The sequence below is a fragment of the Oncorhynchus tshawytscha genome, linkage group LG09 (genome assembly GCF_018296145.1).
Source record: "Oncorhynchus tshawytscha isolate Ot180627B linkage group LG09, Otsh_v2.0, whole genome shotgun sequence".
NCBI lineage: Eukaryota > Metazoa > Chordata > Actinopteri > Salmoniformes > Salmonidae > Oncorhynchus > Oncorhynchus tshawytscha.
The window spans coordinates 39075509-39098901 of NC_056437.1; the positions used below are offsets into that span (position 1 = coordinate 39075509).

Sequence of the window (23393 nt, forward strand, 5' to 3'; positions counted from 1 at the left end):
GGGATATGTAGGTACGGTCGTTGTGGGGAAGAAGTCATCGATGAAGCCGATGACTGAGGTGGTATACTCCTCATTGCCATTGGATGAATCCCGGGGACATATTCCAGTCTGGGCTAGCAAAACAGTCCTGTAGCGTAGCATCCGTGTCATCTGACCACTTCCGTATTGAACGAGTCACTGGTACTTCCTGCTTTAGTTTTTACTTGTATGCAGGAATCAGGAGAATAGAATTATGGTCAGATTTCAAGTAAAATAAAATAAAATTGTATTTGTCACATACACATGGTTAGCAGATGTTAATGCAAGACTAGCGAAATGCTTCTGCTTCTAGTTCCGACAATGCAGTAATAACCAACGAGTAATCTAACCTAACAATTCCACAACTACTACCTCATACACACAAGTGTAAAGGGATAAAGAATATGTACATGAAGATATATGAATGAGTGATGGTACAGAACGGCATAGGCAAGATGCAGTAGATGGTATAGAGTACAGTATATACATATGAGATGAGTAATGTAGGGTATGTAAACATTATATTAAGTGGCATTGTGTAAAGTGGCTAGTGATACATTTTTACATCAATTCCCATCAATCTCCATTATTAAAGTGGCTGGATTGAGTCTGTAGTTTGGCAGCAGCCACTCAATGTTAGTGGTGGCTGTTTAACAGTCTGATGGCCTTGAGATAGAAGCTGTTTTTCAGTCTCTCGGTCCCTGCTTTGATGCACCTGTACTGACCTCGCCTTCTGGATGATAGCGGAGTGAACAGGCAGTGGCTCGGGTGGTTGTTGTCCTTGATGATCTTTATGGTCTTCCTGTGACATCGGGTGGTGTAAGTGTCCTGGAGGGCAGGTCGTTTGGAGGGCGGGGAGAGCTTTGTATGCATCTGTGTGTGGAGTAAAGGTGGTCTAGAGTTGTTTTCCCCTCTGGTTGCACATGTGACATGCTGGTAAAGATTTGGTCAAACTGAACACACACCCCCACCCCTTTTCTTACCAGACATAGCTTTTCTGTTCTGCCGGGGGCATTGAAAATCCCTCCAGCTCTATATTGTCCGTGTCGTCGTGCAGCCACGACTCAGTGAAACATAAGAAACATAAGATATTACAGTTCTTAATGTCCCTTTGGTAGGATAATCGTAATTGTAGGTCATCAATTTTATCTTCCAATGATTGCATGGGACGGCAGGGTAGCCTAGTGGTTAGAGCGTTGGACTAGTAACCGAAAGATTGCAAGTTCGAATCCCCGAGCTGACAAGGTCTGTCGGTCAAAATCTGTCGTTCTGCCCCTGAACAGGCAGTTAACCCACTGTTCCTAGGCTGTCATTGAAAATAAGAATTTGTTCTTAACTGACTTGCCTACTAAAATAAAGGTAAAATAAAAAATAAAAATGTTAGCAAGTAGAATTGATGGCAATGGGGGTTTACTCGCTTGTGTACAGATTCTCAAAAGGCAGCCTGATCTGTGTCCTGTTTTCCTCCATCTTTTCTTCACGCAAATGATGGGGATCTGGGCCTGTTCCCGGGAGAGCAGTATATCTTTCTCTTCGGAATCGTTAAAGCAAAAACCTTCTTCCAGTTTGTGGTGAGTAATCCCAGTTCTGATGTCCAGAAGTTACTTTCGGTCATAGGAGACGGTAGCAGCAACATTATGTACAAAATAAGTTTAAAAAAACAAGTTACAAACAACGCAAAAAAAAGAATTGCACAATTGGTTACGGGCATGTAAAATATCTGCCATCCTCTTCGGCGCCATTTTAATACTATAGTAATTCATTTTTTTTTTCAGATTGTATTATACTGTAGTATTTACTGGTGGGTTTTGAGAACATTATTTGTCGTATTTACTATAGTCTTTTTGTTTTATTATCTTTTACATGGCATTGGAGGCTTCTCCTTGAGGAAAGCTACTGGAGAAATATTAAAAGAGCAAATTTTCCATAACCTGTAGGTAGGTAGGTAGGTAGGACTAGGGTCTGAACGGATAGTTCAGAACACAATGTGTGGTCTAAACTTGGCATGTAAGTTTCTTACTTATGGGTGGCAAAAATTGGGATATGGGGAGGGGAATGGGCAGGGTGTTTTTGCGGACTGTAGTGTTTTTGCAGACATTACTGTAGTATTTACTTCATAGTTTTTTTGCGGATAATGCTGCAGTATTTACTATAGTACTCTACAGTATACTACAACATTCTGTAGTAAGAACTACACCTGATTGAGGGATACTATATTGTTTAGTATAGTATTTTACAGTATACTACAGAATTTAGTACCCTAGCTACTGCAGGACATCAACACAGGCAGACCAGAAACAAACACATTTTTCTGACAATGATGACGTTTTGCTCAGGATGGGATTTGGTTGGTGTGAATCTATTTTCATACTGGCCTCCCGTGGGGGGGTGTTTTGCTGCTCCAGAACAACCCACAATTGACCTCAGCTCATCACTGATTGCAATTGTTTTTATCAAGTGAGGCCAAATACTTGCTGGCATCAATCAATCAAATGCTACAGCGGCAACATGCCATACTCTTTTGTTCCAGACTGCATCAGATACTTGGGCTACACGTACTGAGACAAGGGCGTTGTTTCCCTCACTCGGATGATTTGCAAATTGACGTAAAATTATGAAAACACAGACATTTTGTATTTTTTATTGGTCAAATATTTGGTGAAGCCTGGCTTCTCATGGCATTCATGAATACATGCCACTGCAGATAGGCCTACTTTCACAATTAATTAGGGGAAGGCTGCAGCAGTATGATCTTCTGCCCAAAGTGTTCAACTCAATCAAGTGTAAATTGATCACAGACAGACAATTTGGTTGTCTACCTCTCCAGTTGGAAAAAATGCTGCATTGACTGATATGACATATGATTAGAAATCTTGAAGTATGGGCTATATGCGTTACATTTTGGGAATGCATGTGAAGTATGATTTGTGTGCAAATGTTCTATAAAACGAATTGTTTTAGGCTTATTTGATCGTGAAAACATGGCTGCGATAGAATATATTTTTCGTGGGTACGTTTTATAATAATTTGGGCCATCTGAATTCTCCCCAACATCATTTTCGTATGGGAAGTTTTATTATGGCCTAGTTTAGTATCAGGCGTTCTTTTGCAACAGCTTGAAACTTCACTCCTAATACTCCCCAATATGATATTATATTTTGTTTTTGTTAAACAAATATGATATTATATTGTGTTTTTGTTAAAATGTTTTTCAATCAGGCAAATTTCAAGGGACTTTTTAGTCCCAAGTCACACCTTGGACATCTCTCACCTCTTGTTCAACTCATAGATCCAGATATGACATCCTTATGGCTTAATAATGATGGATTCCCTAATGATGAGAGTTCCATATTCTGGGAAGGCAATCACTCAGGTTATGCTATTTGGCTGAAAGTGACATTTTCTTCCACCTGAAATATTCGTAGTGAAGCATTCACCTGATTTTTTATATGTTGACCCTCTGAACCCCATTGACTCTAGTGTCTGCAGCCTAGTTGCTAACGTTTATGGACATATGTAAGAGAGACCCCCTCTGGGAGGCCGCATTTCTGCCAAGTGAAAAAAACAGAAGGTATTTAAGGCGGTCTATGTTGCAGCAGCAATGTGGTAATTTCAGTTGAAAGTCTCATGTTAACATTCCAATCTGGAAACTGGATCAAAAGAAATGGACACCAACATGTTGTCAATGGACAGTCTTTGGGACTACCAGCACTACAGGCAGTTAAATCCTGAGAATAAGTATAAAACCTCTCTCGATGAAAGCGCTGTAGAATAGTTACTGTAAATTTTAGGACTAACATTAATCATTAGCGTTCACGCTATTGAAATAAGACTGGATTAAAAAATCCCTCTAACAACAGATCTGACAAATCACTTTTGTGTTTTTTCAAAACTTTGAAACAGCTATTCCCAAATCACATGCATCTGGCCTGTACCCGTGGCAGGGCAGCCTCTCCATCAAGGCTGGGTCGGTAGAGGCCAACAGTTGGTTGACACATGACTTTGATTCCAATAAATGATCCCAAAATGGTTAATATCTTGGCCAAGGGAGGTTGATATGAATTTATGTGACATTCCATGGGTAATCTGTCCCATCTGTTGACCGCGCCCTGGGGGAATCAGCAGCTATAATAAGGGGAGAAGAGTCATTTGGAATGGGGTCATTTATTTGGTCCAGGGCCTCTGGCACTACTCCCTCCCCTCTACTTTATTTTAGTGGAGATCCCACTCTTTTTATGTGGCTTCAGGAGAGCTGCGGGGCATAGGTTGCAGCCATAGCTGGTATAGATGAAAAATCTGTGACTGCTTTGTTTCGCAGTCTGTGGTGGGAGGAGAGTTGAAATCACAATTACACTGTCTCCTCTGTTTGGGCATTGATGCACATGCTAGCATTGTTATGGGGAGATTTTTGTGTAAACATGAATGCATGTGATAAATACATGAACAACAGATAATAATCATCAACAAACAGTTTACTAATGGTTAACAAACAGTTGATAAACAGATGTTCCAATGTAGTGTTATCAGTTAGGGCCTAGGTCTCAGAGAATGCTGCCGTGAGTGTGATGAATGGACGGCGAGTCTGATTATCTGAGACTGCTACAATATCAGCAATCAAAACCCTTTGGTTTTGGTAGCCTGAGATCGCTAACCAACGGAAGACCTGGCTAATACGCATGAATGTTCACAATATTGTATTGTACTGTCCTAGATGTTTGTTATTTGTGTAACTTTGTCCTCAGGCTAGAATGTCTGGTGAGACTATGATTTGTGTCTAGTGGGTCTACTGCGATGCCAGATATGTCTGTGTTTTTTGTTGTAACTTTAGTCTTTTTGAACCACTCCAAACAAGAAGTTCCTTCACTGGAAAAATAAAGTTATTCTAATTCTAATTCTTGATGAGCATTGCAATGGTGGTTGATTTCACCCCTCTGGGATTGACTCTGCCCATATATGGGTGACTCCGCCTCTTTTTGACTGACCTCATCACTCTGTGTTCTGTCCCGACAGGAACTCTCCTGATGACTGCAGTGTGGGGAAGAACAGAAAATTGACCAGCGGAGGTGAGGGCGCTGCCCCCGTCACATACAGCAGCTACCTGGAGGACAAGCTCATCGCTCCCCCCAACATGACCACCAACGAGCGCCGCGTCATCGTTCCCGCAGGTAACAGAACAGGTCAACACCCCAAATTACACCACAGTGATCTGAACACCAGAACACTTTTCTATAGACAGCTGAAGCGCTTAGTTGGATCTGCTCAATTACATTGGGTTGACTCACCTGTCTTCAATTGAGATGATAATCACTATGCACATGTAAACATAGCTTAAGAGGACCCACTTTGAAATGAGAAGCAGGACGTTGCCATCTCTGGTTAAAGAATCCTTCAATACCAGTCCCAGTCAGTCAGGTCCAGTATGTGGTCACTCACTGCCTTTGATAAGGGGACCTCATGTCTCTCACGTACAGTGCATTCATCTGTCACAAGGAGAGACTTCCTGTGATCTGCAGCACAGAAGCTCCAGCATTTTGTTGCCGAGTGTGCTGTTCATTGTCTAGACCATTTCCTATGGTTCTGGTCCAAAGGGGTGGAGTAAGGATCAGGGTGAAGGAGGGGGCTGTGAGTCCCTGCCAAACTGGAGAAAGGTATTATTATAATTTCCCCATTCACACACCTAGAATACAATACCTGAATCCTGACTGGAACACACATAAGACTGTAAAGCAGCCAAATAAAGCCAAAATCTTTGAAATTAGATCAATGTAGATATTTTCCAGAATGAAATTGACATACAGTGACTTGCGAAAGTATTCGGCCCCCTTGAACTTTGCGACCTTTTGCCACATTTCAGGCTTCAAACATAAAGATATAAAACTGTATTTTTTTGTGAAGAATCAACAACAAGTGGGACACAATCATGAAGTGGAACGACATTTATTGGATATTTCAAACTTTTTTAACAAATCAAAAACTGAAAAATTGGGCGTGCAAAATTATTCAGCCCCTTTACTTTCAGTGCAGCAAACTCTCTCCAGAAGTTCAGTGAGGATCTCTGAATGATCCAATGTTGACCTAAATGACTAATGATGATAAATACAATCCACCTGTGTGTAATCAAGTCTCCGTATAAATGCACCTGCACTGTGATAGTCTCAGAGGTCCGTTAAAAGTGCAGAGAGCATCATGAAGAACAAGGAACACACCAGGCAGGTCCGAGATACTGTTGTGAAGAAGTTTAAAGCCGGATTTGGATACAAAAAGATTTCCCAAGCTTTAAACATCCCAAGGAGCACTGTGCAAGCAATAATATTGAAATGGAAGGAGTATCAGACCACTGCAAATCTACGAAGACCTGGCCGTCCCTCTAAACTTTCAGCTCATACAAGGAGAAGACTGATCAGAGATGCAGCCAAGAGGCCCATGATCACTCTGGATGAACTGCAGAGATCTACAGCTGAGGTGGGAGACTCTGTCCATAGGACAACAATCAGTCGTATATTGCACAAATCTGGCCTTTATGGAAGAGTGGCAAGAAGAAAGCCATTTCTTAAAGATATCCATAAAAAGTGTCGTTTAAAGTTTGCCACAAGCCACCTGGGAGACACACCAAACATGTGGAAGAAGGTGCTCTGGTCAGATGAAACCAAAATTGAACTTTTTGGCAACAATGCAAAACGTTATGTTTGGCGTAAAAGCAACACAGCTCATCACCCTGAACACACCATCCCCACTGTCAAACATGGTGGTGGCAGCATCATGGTTTGGGCCTGCTTTTCTTCAGCAGGGACAGGGAAGATGGTTAAAATTGATGGGAAGATGGATGGAGCCAAATACAGGACCATTCTGGAAGAAAACCTGATGGAGTCTGCAAAAGACCTGAGACTGGGACGGAGATTTGTCTTCCAACAAGACAATGATCCAAAACATAAAGCAAAATCTACAATGGAATGGTTCAAAAATAAACATATCCAGGTGTTAGAATGGCCAAGTCAAAGTCCAGACCTGAATCCAATCGAGAATCTGTGGAAAGAACTGAAAACTGCTGTTCACAAATGCTCTCCATCCAACCTCACTGAGCTCGAGCTGTTTTGCAAGGAGGAATGGGAAAAAATTTCAGTCTCTCGATGTGGAAAACTGATAGAGACATACCCCAAGCGACTTACAGCTGTAATCGTAGCAAAAGGTGGCACTACAAAGTATTAACTTAAGGGGGCTGAATAATTTTGCACGCCCAATTTTTCAGTTTTTGATTTGTTAAAAAAGTTTGAAATATCCAATAAATGTCGTTCCACTTCATGATTGTGTCCCACTTGTTGTTGATTCTTCACAAAAAAAATACAGTTTTATATCTTTATGTTTGAAGCCTGAAATGTGGCAAAAGGTCGCAAAGTTCAAGGGGGGCGAATACTTTCGCAAGGCACTGTACTAAGGTTTTTCTTTGATTTAAAGATCGACAATGCATAGTCACTAGATGTATACATTTTCTATTCCTGGCCTATGTGCATCAGGGTTTTGAGGACTACACTTTTATGAATTACATGGAGCGCAAACCAAATATCACACTAGATCATTCTCCATCCTCCATCCAGTAAACCAAAGATCACACTAGATCATGCTCCATGTTAGCCTTTGTCACAGAAATGTTTCCAATGGAAAAACACCATAGAGTAACTTTTTTAGAGTAATTTCCCCACAGAAAAACCTGTCCATTGAGGGCATGCAGCACTGTATTCTCTATCTGGGGGTTGTGCATCACAGTTTTTCTGGGGTAGCGCAACTTCCTCTTCAACTGAAGCTGACAAGGACAATGACACGGCATGTTAAGAACATCCTGTTTTTGCTGTTTAGTTAGAGGAGGACAATAGGCACACACTGCTTCATGGAATATAATGGGAGGTCATCATTCAACTGGCTTTTCTGCTCTACGTATAGGAAACACATTCCTGATATTTTGGTATAGGGACTTGGGGAGATAATCTCAACTTCAAATACATACAGAGCTGTTCCTATATGGTGCACAATGCATCCCTTAGGGCATTTTAAGAAGCCTCAACCCCCGCCCCCCCCGTCCTCGACCCACAATCTCTGCCATATAGGAAAATATTGTGTTGTGAGAAGATCACTCTGGTTACTTTTTGTAAAGGCATTATACTCCAAAACTAAATGATGTTGACACCATCTGAAATATAACTTTCCCTTTTAAAACATTATAACCTGTAGCCCAACTGATGCTTTTCTTGCTACCCACACTCCTTGCTCCAGCCAAACGCCCACGTACGTTTGTTTCTTCTCCGCAATGAGTCTGTATCTGAGTACCTCCCCGGCGATTTCTAGAACGCAAACACATTCTAACCGTTCTGATTGGTCCCAGAAACGGATGTGTTGTGCCAGAGTCAGAACACTTGTTGGTAAAGCGGTTATTTGAAAGTTTGTCATTGGATTTCATACTTGTTTTGTGCTATACCCCACATTTTGACCTCACCACAAACAACTTCAACGATGGCAGTCTCAGACTGAAGTATGTTGCAAAAGATAGAGCAGCGGAAGAATTCCGTTTGAGTTGTCAGGCAAATCTGATGCGACACATCGGCTTTAAATAATAGGCTAAAGCATGGGGTTGCCCATCTGCATTTACCTAATTGGAAACCCCCAAAAGACTCAATGCATCAAATGCTACAAATCAGTCAGTCCTGTTTAAGATCAGGAAGGACTATTTTTATTATTCTCATGACCATGGCTTTATTTCTATTACAGCCTATTGGATGGGTGTCATTCATGTCCCATTCACCCAGTTCAATGCAACATCGATAGGCTTAGTAGGCTGCTACATGATACTCACATTTTCCCTATACCCATCATGAAGTTGCTACAACCTAGCCTATGAATTAAAGTTTACAATGAAAAATGTAAGGTGACAGACAGTGACACATTCAATACTGCTTGGCACACTCTTGCCTGCATATACAGTACCAATGAAAAGTTTGGACACACCTACTATTTCAAGGGTTTTTCTTTATTTTTACTAAACCATGTCTTTCAAAGATAATTCGTAAAAATCCAAATAACTTCACAGATCTTCATTGTAAAGGGTTTAAACACTGTTTTCCATGCTTGTTCAATGAACCATAAACAATTAATAAACATACACCTGTGGAACGGTTGTTAAGACACTAAAAGCTTACAGACAATAGGCAATTGTGATCACAGTTATGAAAACTCAGGACACTAAAGAGGCCTTTCTACTGACTCTGAATAACACCAAAAGAAAGATTCCCAGGGTCCCTGCTCATCTGTGTGAACTTGCCTTAGGCATGCTGCAAGGAGGCATGAGGACTGCAGATGTGGCCAGGGCAATAAATTGCAATGTTCGTACTGTGAGATGCCTAAGACAGCACTACAGGGAGACAGGATGGATACCTGATCGTCCTCGCAATGGCAGACCACGTGTAACAACACCTGCACAGGATCGGTACATCCGAACATCACACCTGCGGGACAGGTACAGGATGGCAACAACAACTGTCCGAGTTACACCAGGAACACACAATCCCTCCATCAGTGCTCAGACTGTTTGCAATAGGCTGAGAGAGGCTGGACTGAGGGCTTGTAGGCCTGTTGTAAGGCAGGTCCTCACCAGACATATCATAGCAACAACGTCGCCTATGGGCAAAAACCCACTGTTGCTGGACCAGACAGTACTGGCAAAAAGTGCTCTTCACTGACGAGTCACGGTTTTGTCTCACCAGGGATGATGGTCGGATTCGCGTTTATCTTCGAAGGAATAAGAGTTACACTGAGGCCTGTAGTCAGCGGGATCGATTTGGATGTGTAGGGTCCATCTTGGTCTGGGGAGGTGTATCACAGCATTATCGGACTGAGCTTGTTGTCATTGCAGGCAATCTCAATGCTGTGCATTACAGGGAAGACCTCCTCCTCCCTCATGTGGTAACCTTCCTGCAGGCTCATCCTGACATGACCCTCCAGCATGACAATGTCCCCAGCCATACCTCTCGTTCTGTGTGTGATTTCCTGCAAGACAGGAATGTCAGTGTTCTGCCATGGCCAGCGGAGCCTGGATTTCAATCCCATTGAGCACCTCTGGGACCTGTTGGATTGGAGGGTGAGGGCTAGGTTCATTCCCCCCAGAAATGTCCGGGAACTTGCAGGTGCCTTGGTGGAAGAGTGGGGTAACATCTCACAGCAAGAACTGGCAAATCTGGTGCAGTCCATAAGGAGGAGATGCACTGCAGTACTTAATGCAGCTGGTGGCCACACCAGATACTGACAGTTATTTTTGATTTTGACCCCCCGCCCTTTATTCAGGGACACATTGCATTTACTTTGCTCATCGTGCTATACCGAATCCTTGTGGCGGGCCGGGCGCCAGCAGGCTGACTTCGGTCTTCAGTTGAACGGTGTTTCCTCCAACGCATTAGGGCAGCTGGCTTCTGAGTTAAGCGGGCGGGTGTTAAGGAGCGCGGTTTGGACGCATGACTCAAATTTCGGCTCTCCCGAGCCCGTTGGGGAGTTGCAGCTATGAAACAAGATCGAAATTGGGAGAAAAAGGGGGTAAAAAATAATAATAATGAAGAACTAACGTGTTAGTAAACCTGCTACAATCATGCAGTAACGTTACAGTGTGCAGTTCAATAAGCAGATTGGCAGTTACACCGGCGGGCCCCGGTGGCAATAAATTTGTCAAGCCAAAAGCTTATCTTGACTTGGGAGAGATCCAGTGTTGTGTTGGATAGTCATAGCTAACATAGCATTCCTCTGTTTGAGCTGAGTGTTTGTGTAGGCTGAACTAGCTAGCTAGCTGCATTTAACTAGCTAAGTAGCTAAGTGAAAGTGAAAGTCTCTCTCTCTCTTTCTCTCTCTCTCTTGGTTCTCCTTCATTTTTGAAGATATTTATTTGTTCAAAACTGTTTAACTATTGCCTCTTTCTCTCTTTGAGTCAACTACTCACCACATTTTATGCACTGCAGTGCTAGCTAGCTGTAGCTTATGCATTCAGTACTAGATTCAATCTCTGATCCTTTCACTGGGTGGACAACATGTCAGTTCATGCTGCAAGAGCTCTGATAGGTTGGAGGACATCCTCCAGAAGTTCTCATAATTACTGTGTAAGTCTATGGAACGGGGTAAGAACCAAGAACCTCCTAGGTTTTGTATTGAAGTCAATGTACCCAGAGGAGGACGGAAGGTAGCTGTCCTCTGGCTACACCATGGTGCTACCCTACAGAGTGCTGTTGAGGCTACTGTAGACCTTCATTGCAACAGTGTGTTTTAATAAATTATTTGGTGACGTGAATACATTTAGTATACTTTTATTTAAAAGTATAACTTTTTAAATGTTTTACTATAAAAATGTAATGAAATTCACTGAAGAGGATGGTCCTCCGCTTCCTCCTCTGAGGGGCCTCTGCTGCTACAAATATACTGTACGTTGTAACATGTCACCCCAGGGTTTTTTTCTGGAACAAAATGGGGAATAGGTGGTGGGCGTGGTGGGGGCATTATAATGGACATGGCCAATGGCGTGGTCTCCAACCAAACATTTTAGAGGCCCTCCTCTTGGCTGCAGAGACAACGTTTAACTTTTAGTTACATTTCCTGCATTTCTACCATATTTTGTCATGGGGCTGAGAGAAAAAAATGCTGTTTTATAGCAAATGTTTAAAAAAATTCTACACATTTTGCCATGGCTTATGCCATGTTCTTATGCTATTTGAGTGACTCAAACATTATAACAAAATCAATGGAGGCCCCATGCCATGACATTTTTTGAATGTTAGATTATCCCTGACTGTCTAGTTAATATGCTGGTGATTTTTTCTTCTCAAAGATGATCTTATTAAAAAATATATAGGTTCATTATTTTCTCTACATACTTTATATCTGGTGTTAGTCGTTTAGGTTTCCACTGAAAACGTTTTACCATCACAAAAAGTATTAGTGGCCCGCTGTTGCTAAATGAATAAAGGGGAAACACTGCGAGTGCCAGACCCACTGATCGACCCACTGATCCTTGCCTCGTGGTGCTGTAGAGATGGATGCTCACGGAGTTACCGTTGCCTCTTGCTCCTTGCTCTCTGAGCCAGTGTAAGTTATCCCGTTTACTCCATAGGGCTTTGGTCAAAAATAGTGCACTATGTAGGGAATAGGGTTCCATTTGGGACCCTGGGCCGGAGCTGCTAAGTATGGCTGTAAAGGAGGGTCAGACGACGGTGTGGTTTGTTTCTGTACGTGTCAGCTGTTTTTGAATCCTGTTATGTGTGTGCCAAAAGAAGGTGTGACAAACTGGTGGGTTCCTGTGAGTGAGTGGGATGTTTGGTACCAGGTGCATGATCTCTGGGAAAGAGAGTGTCACGGTTCTAAACACATTCTCAGCAGTCATCTAATTGGACAATTTTAATTGCAAAATGTTAAATTAATTTAGAAAATGTTGGTTAATAAAACCAATTTCATTACAAATGTACACTCAAACCTGTTATCATATAAAGAATGGGAGTAAGTATGAACTGTAAGAAAATAAGTAAGAATGAAAGAATGAAGGTAAGAGTTTTCTCTGTGTTGTGTCCATGGCCTGGCAGATCCCACACTGTGGTCCACGGAGCATGTGCGCCAGTGGCTGGAGTGGGCAGTAAAGGAGTATGGCCTGCTGGATGTGGATATGGCTCTCTTCCACAATGTGGACGGCAAAGACCTGTGCAAGATGTGCAAGGAGGACTTCCAGAGGCTCACGCTCAGCTACAACGCAGACATCCTGCTCTCCCATCTGCACTACCTCAGAGAGAGTGAGTCTAGTATCTTCCTTCTCCTCCTCATCATCATCCCTCTCTCCTCTCCTCCCTCTACATGCTCCCGCCTTCTGCCCCCCTTCCCTAGCTGGCCAACACAATGCAATGGCAGGCAGTAAAGAAAGAGGCTACAAAGGGATACTATTGAAGGGCTGCTGTGGTCTGGTGGTCCATCTTTTTCTACCTCTATACCAGGGGTAAGGTTAGAGAACTTGTCCTGGTGGGTTATAAGTTAAGCAGGCTTAAGGGGCTTTATAGCCGGCATCCAACTGAGCTCTCACTGACATTCTCCGGAAGGCCTCAGCTACTTTGCTTGACTGCAGATTAGAATGAAACCTGGTGAAGGAGTCCCTGTTGTCGCTGCTTCTGCTGCTTTGGCTGAGTGACTCACTGCTCCAAGACCTGCTTTCCTGTCCACTGACACCTCACCTCCTCTCTCCAACACATGCATTGGTGCATGTCGTCCACATGCTTCTTCACATGCATACACACACACATTCTGGTTTTAAGTTGTTAACATTAGATGTTACAGTGGTAGCTATATAGTAGCAGTAGGAGTAATGGTGGCAGTAGTGTAACAATAATAAAATAATTAATAATATGTTTTTAAAGAGGAATAGATATACTACATCAATAAAGCCATCATTGGCACCCATCTTAAGAAGCATATCTGTTTATAGTCATTGGAGAAGGTTTGTCAGACTCTTGAGATTATGTTTATCTTTGACACTCTCTCACTGCTCTCTCTGAGTCCAAGTTAAATTTGATCGTGCAGAGAACTTTCCAGTGAACCATTACTCTTCTCATAGTGACTGCTTGTGGGTTTGTTTGTTTGATATCAGTGTCGGTTTCGGTAGGGTTCACCCACAGATGTGCAGAGGAGGTGAGTGATGGGAGAAAGAGGAGAACCAAACAGATAGAGCCAGCCAGACAGAGAAATGAGAAAGCCAGATAGCTTGAGGAGTTCAGAGTCGAGTGATGTGTACCACCACCTTCTGAACATGGGTGTTGTTCATTTTTGTGTGTCATCATTATGTGCCAAAAACTGTCCCCATTCAGACTAAATGTAGGTACAGTATAACATTGGGTGATTCCATGTCAGGACATCCCGAAAATATTTTGGGTATCTCAGATTGTTCTGTGAATTCTGACATAGAAACTTCATTGGGAGGAAGGATGTTTAACATGCTTTTTACATTTGTATAATGAAAGTGTCTGATTTAGGCCCTTTTTAGACCACTGTATACATGGCTCCTGTAAGACCCAACGATCCATGAACCGTACGATACAGACAACATATTTTTGCCATTGTACTCCTTATAGTGTGCTCTCAAATATGGAGTATGACTAGATTCTGAAATTTACACATTCATATATTCAACATAAAATATATTCATATGAAGACCAATTTTATACATTGACGTTATAGGTCATTTACCAATCACAGCCCACCTTTAGGATTGCACATTCAGCAAATCACCAGCAGAGGGAGTTCCCTTTGAATCCATTTTCCCATTCACTGTGTTGGTGGTGCTCATTAAATGAATCATAACTTCAAAACTAGGAGAGAGCCCACTCTGGAAATTTGATGTAATTTTAGAGTATATTGTTGCAAACATTGTCTTAAAATTAACTAAATAAAAAAGGGCACTTTATATTAATATGTTGAATGTTGAATAAATTAATGTTAACATTTTTCTTTTACAATCTTGAAATACTCCATATGTTAGAGCACGCTATAAGGAGTATAATGACACCAAGATGTTGTGTATCATGTACAGTTCACTGATCATTGGGTCTTATAGGAGGCAAGGGCCTAAACTGGCCACTCTCATCCTTCCTCCTGATGGTGTTTCTATGTAGATATTGCCAGAACCATATGACATACCCAAAATGTCGCTCCCATTGCATTATTCCACAATCCTGTGCTTGAATCGCTCTTGATATGCATGAGTCTCACGAAAATCTTTTGAAAGGCCTTTTCCTATACATTACTTTTAGTGTAATCACCAGTTCCCACACCCTCATTGAAATACTGTGGGCAGTTTGAAATTGATCAGAGAATTGACAATAGGCATACTTAGTGTCACTCCAAAGACTTGTTTTTTGCTGGCCCTATATTAAAAATAGTTGCTGGATTTGGCTTTGAGGTCTTTGGAAAATACACTAGTGATGGGGGTTAAGAAAGCCCTCACAAGGTTTCCTTTCATCCCCCTCTCCTCCTTTTGTTTTTGGCAATGGCTGCTGCTTCTCTTTCCCCCTCATGTGTACACACGCTCACCGAATATACTCTGGAGGAGGGAAACCGATGGATTCTCACGGACGAATGTGGGCACGAGTGATTAACTGTTTATTTGGGTTGGCCCTCCCTACCATTGTCTTACTTACAAGTTCTCTCTCTCTCTCTCTCTCTCTCTCTCTCTCTCTCCCCCACTCCATTTCCCCACCACTCTATCTCCCTGTATCGCTCCTTGCCTGTTGAATGTTGCCTCTAATGGTCTGTGTTTGTGTTATGGCTGCCTCCTCCCCCCTCCCTCCCAAAGCATCACTCCTTGCACATCATAGGTTGTTTGAGCTGTTCTATTTTTTTGGTTCATCTCTTTTTCAAAAGAATGTTTTATTTCTCAGCTCCACTTCCTCACTTGACTTCCGATGATGTTGACAAAGCCTTACAAAACTCCCCGCGGTTAATGCATGCTCGCAACTCAGGTAAGGAGTCCCCTGCCCCCCTTCTCTACCTCTGGCTTTGCTCCCGCCACCACAGTATCCGCACACTCACACAGTGCCCACCTATGTATATACAGTGTACTCTTTATATACATTCACACTGATTTGTTTGTATTCATATGAGTATCAGATTATGCATCAAGTAATCAAATTGTATCTTTTGTTGTTATTATTTCTAATGTGTTTTTGTTATGTGGTGCAGAAGTTACTGTATGCTGGTGCAGTAATGCATTGTGACTGTAGAGTGTAGAGGACAGCATGTGCTAAAGTCTAACATTGATGCATTCTGCTGTAATTGTCCTTGTGCTGCACAAAATCCCTCCCCATATGGATATTCGTCAAAGCAATTAAATTGGAACATTCAGGAATTGTGTCATGAGAAGTTGTCATTACGGGTACATAATCATTTACATAATTTATTAATGATCCTCTCTTTCACTCTCTGCAGGAGGTGCGAGTTTTATTTTCCCCAACACTCCTGTTTATCCCACTGACAACTCCCCCAGAGTCTCCACTAGGCCAGGTGGGTGATTCATCACTCCTATAAGTTTATGTAGATGAGGCATAAGAACACACTGTAAGTAAATCCAATTACACTTGTAGAGGAGCAAGGTACAGGGAGGAGAAACAAGGAACCACATACCTTGGAGACAAAGTACTACATTTTGCAAATTGCCCAATGCCCATGTACAAATACACATAAACAAAGATATATTTAGAAGTTTGTCGAAAAATGTTTTAGAGGTTTTATTTATATTTCAACTCAAGCATCCCTTGCCCTTAAAATAATACTCCAGACTGCAGTAGTTGTGTCTCTGTGTTTGGGCCTCTTGTATTATGGGAAGTTTCTGGCAATCCACAACTCTTGCCTCAGACGATGAGGTGAACCACAGAAATGCACTCACCCATCAGCATGTTTTTGTTTTTATCATAGCGCCCTCTAGGGTTAAGGTTCATAGCTGCAGGCAGCAGGTTCATTTGTCATTTATGATATTTTACAGACCTGGCTTATGAAGCAGCCAGAAGATCTGGCTGGGCTCCTCAAGCTGTGTCTTCCACCAAAGGTAAGGAGTCACAATGTACTGCACATTGGTCCTTTGTCAAAACATGGCACTCCCTTTGGTTTTCATCTATTGGGAAATGTGTATAAGTACATTACAGTGAATTTAAAAGATTTAAAAGCTCTTTACAAGCCTGTAGACTAAACATAAACAAAACAGGTCAGGCAGAAAACAGGAATTTGGATACCTCAAGATAAGAAGCTATTTCTCCACTGTATACACTTGGAACTTTGCACTCAGGGAAACCCCCTGTTAATATTTTGGGAACTTTATCCCTCAAGGTTCCCAGCCCTCCCCAACTATTGTCACCAAAACAGAGGAGCAGAGGCCTCAGCTAGGTAAAATATAAGCTTGAACAGTACTCTGAAATAGATGTTGACTGAGCCGAAAAAATAAATTTATCCTACTAATGTGAATGTTTTTCACTTCTTAGATCCTTACCAGATCCTGGGGCCTACGAGCAGCAGGCTGGCAAACCCTGGTGAGTTTTAGGGTGGGTGGAAGTGATTATCACTTCAATAGACAAGATTAAAGATTTTAGATATTCATATTACAACAAATGCACCATTTATATAAATAGTTGTTTGTTGCTATTAGTTCTTGTGGTGTTGACTGTAGCACGTCTTTTTGTAGTTGTTATGGTGATGACCACCTGTCTATCTCCAGACTGTATTATAATTGTTACGATATTGACTCCCTGACTCTGTCAAGACTGTATAAGTAATTGTTACATGTTGACTTCCTGTCTCTGTCCAGACTGTGGCCGGGACTCAAACAAACCGCAATCCGCCGACATCGCACTACTCTTGAGCTTTAAAGGTAATTTACGTTTGAGCTGACATCCGTAGCGTTTACCCTGAATGCGATCGTGATCTTCAAGGAAATTGCCTTTGAAAGTGAAGTGCAGTGTGATGTCGGCGTAGTGCGGTTTGAATCGCAGCCAGTATTAGTAATTGTGACTGTGCTGACACCCTTTCTGCCTGCAGGCTCGGGACAGATCCAGCTGTGGCAGTTCCTGCTGGAGCTCCTGTCAGACAGCGCCAACTCTGGCTGCATCACTTGGGAGGGCACTAATGGTGAGTTCAAGATGACCGACCCTGACGAGGTGGCGAGGCGCTGGGGCGAGAGGAAGAGCAAGCCCAACATGAACTACGACAAGCTGAGCCGTGCCTTGCGCTACTACTACGACAAGAACATCATGACCAAGGTGCACGGCAAGCGCTACGCCTACAAGTTTGACTTCCACGGCATCGCCCAGGCCCTACAGCCTCACCCTCCAGAGTCCTCCATGTACAAATACCCCTCCGACTTATCCTACATGAGCACCTATCATGCACACCAGCAGAAGGTCAACTTTGTCACACCTCACCCCCAAGCGCTACCTGTCACCTCCTCCAGCTTCTTTGCTGCCCCCAACCCCTACTGGAATTCCCCCACCGGGGGTATCTACCCCAACACCCGGCACCCAGCCACTCACATGCCCTCTCACATGGGGACTTACTATTAGACCTGCCAGGGGGAGGTCGTCTCACAACTCTAAAACTGGGGGAAGAAACGGGAATAAACCGGCAAACACAAAGGGCAGTTTAGGAACCAAATGAAAAGCGGGCAGGATCAATAATGAAGGAATAATGTAGAGGTAGGGTGTATGAGGTAGAGGTAGAGTTTCATGCCCTATAATTACTTGTGTAATTCTAGGGCATGAGCAGGTAAGGGAACTCAAGGTTTTTTAAAGGATTGAGAGGAGGGCTACAGACATGTCGCTCGCTATAAGACGATATAGGAGGGCACACTGTAAAAAGGACAATAGAGGATGTTGCTATGACCAAGGGCATTGTGCGACATGTAGTTACTGAGAACAGTGAAAGACAAGTCTTTTAGTAGACGTAAAAGGGAGTTATCAGTGGACTATTTAACATGAACATGTCCTTTTTATGAAGGGCGATTATTATACCCCAAAAATAACATATCTGCATGAACAGTTGCTTATTATATATTATTTTTTTAAACTATTAAACTACCTTATTTAAAAAAGTTAACATATCAAAGACTGTACAGATTAGGAAAGGTAAGTGAGATGTAAGTGAGGAGAGGGGTGTGGTGTTGCAAATGAGTGTGTACTTTAGAGTACACAGAGGAAGTAGGGAGGAGTACTAAACTTGGCTGTGGTAAACTGTGAAATTAGCACCAGCAGGAAACACCTTGGGTAGACTTGTGCTAGATGGTCATGTCATATGACCATGGATGGACTCACAGACTGTTTGTGACCAAGGGTGGGGAAACATCAAGCGAGGATGGCGGATCATCAAAAGACAATGAAATATGTGAAAAAGTAAGTATTATTCCTTTGGATATTATTAGCCTTATGTCTTATCAGTATTATTATACTATATGGTAGTCCATATGGCATTATTGAACGTAAAGGAACTTTTTTTAAACTTGATTGTTATTCTTGAAAACAATTCATCAGTGTTTTGGAAATTGAGAAAAACTGGAAATAAGATTCGTAAAATGTAATGTGTGACCTCAAATCTTTTTAGAAGGAAGGAGGGTTTTTCTTGACCAGTGCCTTACCACAGAAACTCCCAGTTCAGCTGAAGAGATTTTATGAAGTGCCAATTTTGTATTATTGTTTTTCTGAGTCACGAACGCTGTGCGTTTGTTAGATTGAAGTATACAAGTCAGTGTTATATTTCTTTTTATATGATAAATATATAACTTATGCATTTATACACTACGAGTTGATCTCAGCCAGCCAAAGACACATACAACGTTTTTAAATTAGATATAGTGACAAAAAAAGTAATTGAAATGGACCAAAGCGGGCAGTAAACAAAAACATTTAAAAAAAACTATTGTCGCCCTTGAACTTTAATCTCGGTAAACAGTTTACAACATAAACTATATATACAAATCTAAAACGGATTGTGTTGGCCAGGCAAGGCATTTCAGACCTGTTCAGTATTATTTTATGGGATGCAGGCTTGGGTAGGACACCTATAAACTGGCAGCCTTGTAAGCTGAGAAACAGGACTGAGATACTGAGATTGTTGACTAAAGGGACGATAAAAATCATATACTTTGATAGATTTTCTACAGTGTAATTTCTAATAAAGTATTTTCAACCAAAGTGCTGTCCTCTCTTGTCTTGGAAGGTCAAAGATTGTGTGTGATTGTGCTCTGTCTGCATACAGTAAAGAGAAGTTGCTCTCATTGTTTTGACCCAAAACGTTCAGTGTGTGCCAACAACCAAACGACAGACCTCGGGTTCGATTCAATCTGTATCGCTGAAGCATTGCAGATTGCACAATAGAAATGTAAAGGTAATTTCCGATTGAGCCGACAAATGCAGCGTTTGCCGTGAATGCAGTCTCCATTGCCTTTAAAATTCAATCACGCTGTAACTTGGAACTTTTGCGATACGGATTGAGTAGAGCCCTTATTTGGCGCACCCTAAGAGATGAGGAGTAGAGCAGTGTGGGATGGGGGTAATGGGAAGGGGGATAAAAACATCCCTTCAATCTCATAATGGCATATGAAACATATCTTCTTCAAAGTCAATGATTTATTCATAGATAGAAAAAACACAGCTCTTAAGCGCTACACACTAAAAAAGTTTTGTTCTATCCCCATCTGCTCTTGTACAGGTTGTACAGGTTAAATATGTCTAGTACAGCAATAGTTGCTGCTACAGTTCCACTCAAACACTGGCACCTGAGACCCAGTCCTTGTTTTGCCTGTATGTCCATATTCTCCTATTATATGGCTTGTGGATCCAAACGATGTGCTAGTAATATACTGCACCTGAATTTACTCTGTCCAGATACATACTGATCATGTTGAACATGAGTTTATTTGCCTAAAAGTGTCATCATTCACTCATGCGTATTGGGTTTAGCAGTTATATGAAATAAAAACAGATATATTTCCGTAATGCGTGTTTACAAATTGTTAACAGACAGTAACTGTGGGTCATGTTTATTACCAGTGTCCAACATGTTTGAGGGACCTCTTATTCCTTCTTGTACTCCTCTAGTTCCAGCTTATCTTTGTTGTTGCTGGGGAGTGTAGGGTCGCTGCTCACCTGCACCTTGTCAAAGAAGTTAAAGTCGGCCACATACTGGCCACCAGGGGTGCTGAAGAGCACAGGCTTGAACTTGTAGTCCCACAGGATCTCCTGGGGAACGTATGAGGTGCGGCTCTGACAAGTGGCTGCCGTGGACTCCATGGTGGCATTAAGGGTGACCAGCAGCTCAAAGTCACGCGTCCGCAACCTCTCGGCAGTCAGTCCCGCCAGGGGGCTACTCTCATCCAGCACGTGGTAGAATGTGAGGGGCAGGATTAGGAAGGGGCACTCCCCGCACGAGTCTATGTAGAAGTCCACAGCCGTCTGGCGGATCAGAGTCTTCTCGCCCTCCTCAGTCACATTGGGTGAGAGCAGCTTGCCCATCAGCTGGCACTGGATCAGCAGGCTCTTCCTCAAGTTGGCCACACGCACCATCAGACATAGTTTACCATTGTGGCGGCAGATCACTGCCAACTGGCTGAACTTGATGGTCTCGGCCCGCTTTTTGGGTCGCGCCAGCTTGGCCAGAAAGGCCCCGGTTACAAAGATCTCAGCCAGGCCCGTGGTGACCAGCTGGACCAGCAGGACGAAGATGGCCAGCGGACACTCGTCGGTGATGTAGCGGAAGCCGTAGCCAATGGTGGTCTGCGACTCCAGGGAAAAGAGGAAGGCACCGGTTAGGGTCGCGACGTTCATGACACAGGGCGTGTGGTTGGACAGCAACTCACCCTCGAAGTCACCGTTGCCCATGCCAATAAAGTAGAAGATGACGCCAAAGAGGAACCAGGTCATTATGAAAGTGGAGGAGAAGAGGGTGAGCTTATAGCGCCACTTCATGTCTACCACCGTGGTCCAGATGTCGTGGAGGTAGATCTTCACCATGCCCTCCACGTTGTCAATGCGCACTTGGTTGTGTCCATTCTTGGAGACGATCCTCCGTTGGACATCTGCCTTCTTGGTGGTCATCTTGGTCTTAAGTGTGTTCTCTGTAGTTTCCACTTTGTTGTCACCCTATTTGCATTGCAAGCAGTGGGACTGAAAAAGAAGAAGCAATGTTAGTCAATGGCAACAAACTAGGACACAGTAGGTACCAGTTCAGGAATAGTTCAAGCATTAAATGAGCCCTTTGGACAAATATCAGTTACAAAAACATTCTCACTAGAGCTACTGTGGCTGATTGGTTTCATCCAGAAATTAGGCAATTGATAAGATATTTCCACACACCTAATTTCACAACACATATATTTAACCTGTTAGATACTCTATGTCCTCCCTCTGATGTTCAAATATGTACAGTATATCACTGACCCAAAAACATCATTCCCCACTGAAACACACTATTTTTACATTTAAACAAGGTTTCTTTTAGAATATATGCAATATATGACATCTTTGTAAATCTAGATTCTTAATTTTGCCAGTTGACACGGCAACTAGAAAAATAGAGCTCCTCATGACAGAAAGCTCAGGATTATTATTTCTATGGTTAATAAGAAATTATAGAAAGTTGTAAATTAACTCAGTAGCATGCAGTAACACTTTCTGTAGAACGTCTTACAAAGTTCCTAACTTCTCTAAGTTACTTTTAAAATGCAAGGAAGTTGTATAATACTTACGTTCAGTGTTGATGCCTTCTCAGGTGTGTCTTTATTTGCTCTCAGTAGTTATAATCTGCAATGTGAACCTGCTGTAAAAAACCCTTCTTGAGAGTTCCACAATGTCCTCTCCTCTTTGTCCTCTTTGGCACAATGATATTTAGGACATTTTGTGAGAACAAAAAGGAGAGAGAAGGAAAAAAGCTTATTCAATGAGTTCTTGGCTACCTGTAGGTAAGCTTTTATTTCAAGTGTGGGACAAACTCCACCTATCTACCCCACCCTACCAGGCGCAGGTATGAAACAAGTGCTCCCTTTCACACGTTTTAAAAATTCTCTGAACTCATAGTTTGTTTTGTAGTTCCATGCATGATTGTTGTTTCTTTATATCCACACCCTGATTTACCATCTCCAAGGCTTAATAACGTACTGACAGATATTCTAAATCCTTGACCAGAACAGAAAATGAAATGACCCTGATCTCAGCCTTTTTTATTTGACTATGGTATTGTATTAAAGGGAAGATATGATGCAGTTGAAAGCTAAAGACAAATGGAAAAGTTGGGTTCAATATAATGACATGTATTACCATTAATAAAATGGCAAGTCAAATCACAAATCACACCGTATGTAAAATCACCACATCGAAAATGCAACAATTGTTTTTCAAAGCGCATGTACTGTATGTAGTAGGGAACTGGAAAGTGGGGTCCCATGACCCATATCTAGCCAATAAGGAATCTGTATAATTGGTAAACACAAGAAGTCTCTCTCCAGATTTAATGCAATCCTCTGTGTAACCATTGTGCTGTGACCTTGGATTACATTACAAGAGGTGCAGATAATAGCTCCTTGGGTTATTCATTAACTGATCTGAGGGCTGGTGCTAACAATATACACTCAGTGTACTGCTCTTTCCATGACATGGGCTGACCAGGTGAATCGAGCTGAAAGCTATGATACCTTATTGATGTCACTTGTTAAATATACTTCAATCAATGTAAATGAAGGTGAGGAGACAGGTTAAATAAGGATTTTTAAGCCTTGAGACATGGATTGTGTATGTGTTCCATTGTGAGGGTGAATGGGCAAGACAAAATATTTAAGTGCCTTTAAATGGAAT

General features: G+C 42.2%; 2 protein-coding genes across 9 annotated transcripts in view; one reads left to right on the forward strand and one right to left on the reverse strand.

Moving 5' to 3' along the window:
• The window catches only part of LOC112257946 (transcriptional regulator Erg), a 103615-nt gene extending 83876 nt beyond the window's left edge, over positions 1–19739 (forward strand). For 6 of the 8 annotated variants that reach the window (XM_042326877.1, XM_042326878.1, XM_042326875.1 and 3 more), the window contains 9 exons: positions 5029–5183; positions 12615–12818; positions 15450–15530; positions 15997–16071; positions 16550–16612; positions 16891–16947; positions 17043–17090; positions 17366–17428; positions 17596–19739. In XM_042326877.1, coding sequence (XP_042182811.1) covers positions 5029–5183; positions 12615–12818; positions 15450–15530; positions 15997–16071; positions 16550–16612; positions 16891–16947; positions 17043–17090; positions 17366–17428; positions 17596–18116 — 1267 coding nt within the window. In that variant the 3' untranslated portion in view covers positions 18117–19739. The remainder of the gene's footprint in view (positions 1–5028; positions 5184–12614; positions 12819–15449; positions 15531–15996; positions 16072–16549; positions 16613–16890; positions 16948–17042; positions 17091–17365; positions 17429–17595) is intronic. The other 2 variants (XM_042326879.1, XM_042326880.1) reach the window with 2 other exon arrangements.
• Positions 19740–19794: 55 nt separating this feature from the next.
• LOC112257947 (ATP-sensitive inward rectifier potassium channel 15) lies at positions 19795–22736 on the reverse strand. The gene is made up of 2 exons (XM_024431903.2): positions 22292–22736; positions 19795–21710 (listed from the first exon to the last, which is right to left on the reverse strand). Exon 2 carries the CDS (start codon positions 21639–21641, stop codon positions 20622–20624), a length of 1020 nt encoding a protein of 339 aa, XP_024287671.1. The 5' UTR covers positions 21642–21710; positions 22292–22736; the 3' UTR covers positions 19795–20621.
• Between the last annotated feature and the right edge of the window lie 657 nt (positions 22737–23393).

Bases quoted from the DNA above. Each gene is read 5' to 3' on its own strand.
- LOC112257947 (XM_024431903.2), bottom strand. From the start codon at position 21,641: ATGACCACCAAGAAGGCAGATGTCCAACGGAGGATCGTCTCCAAGAAT.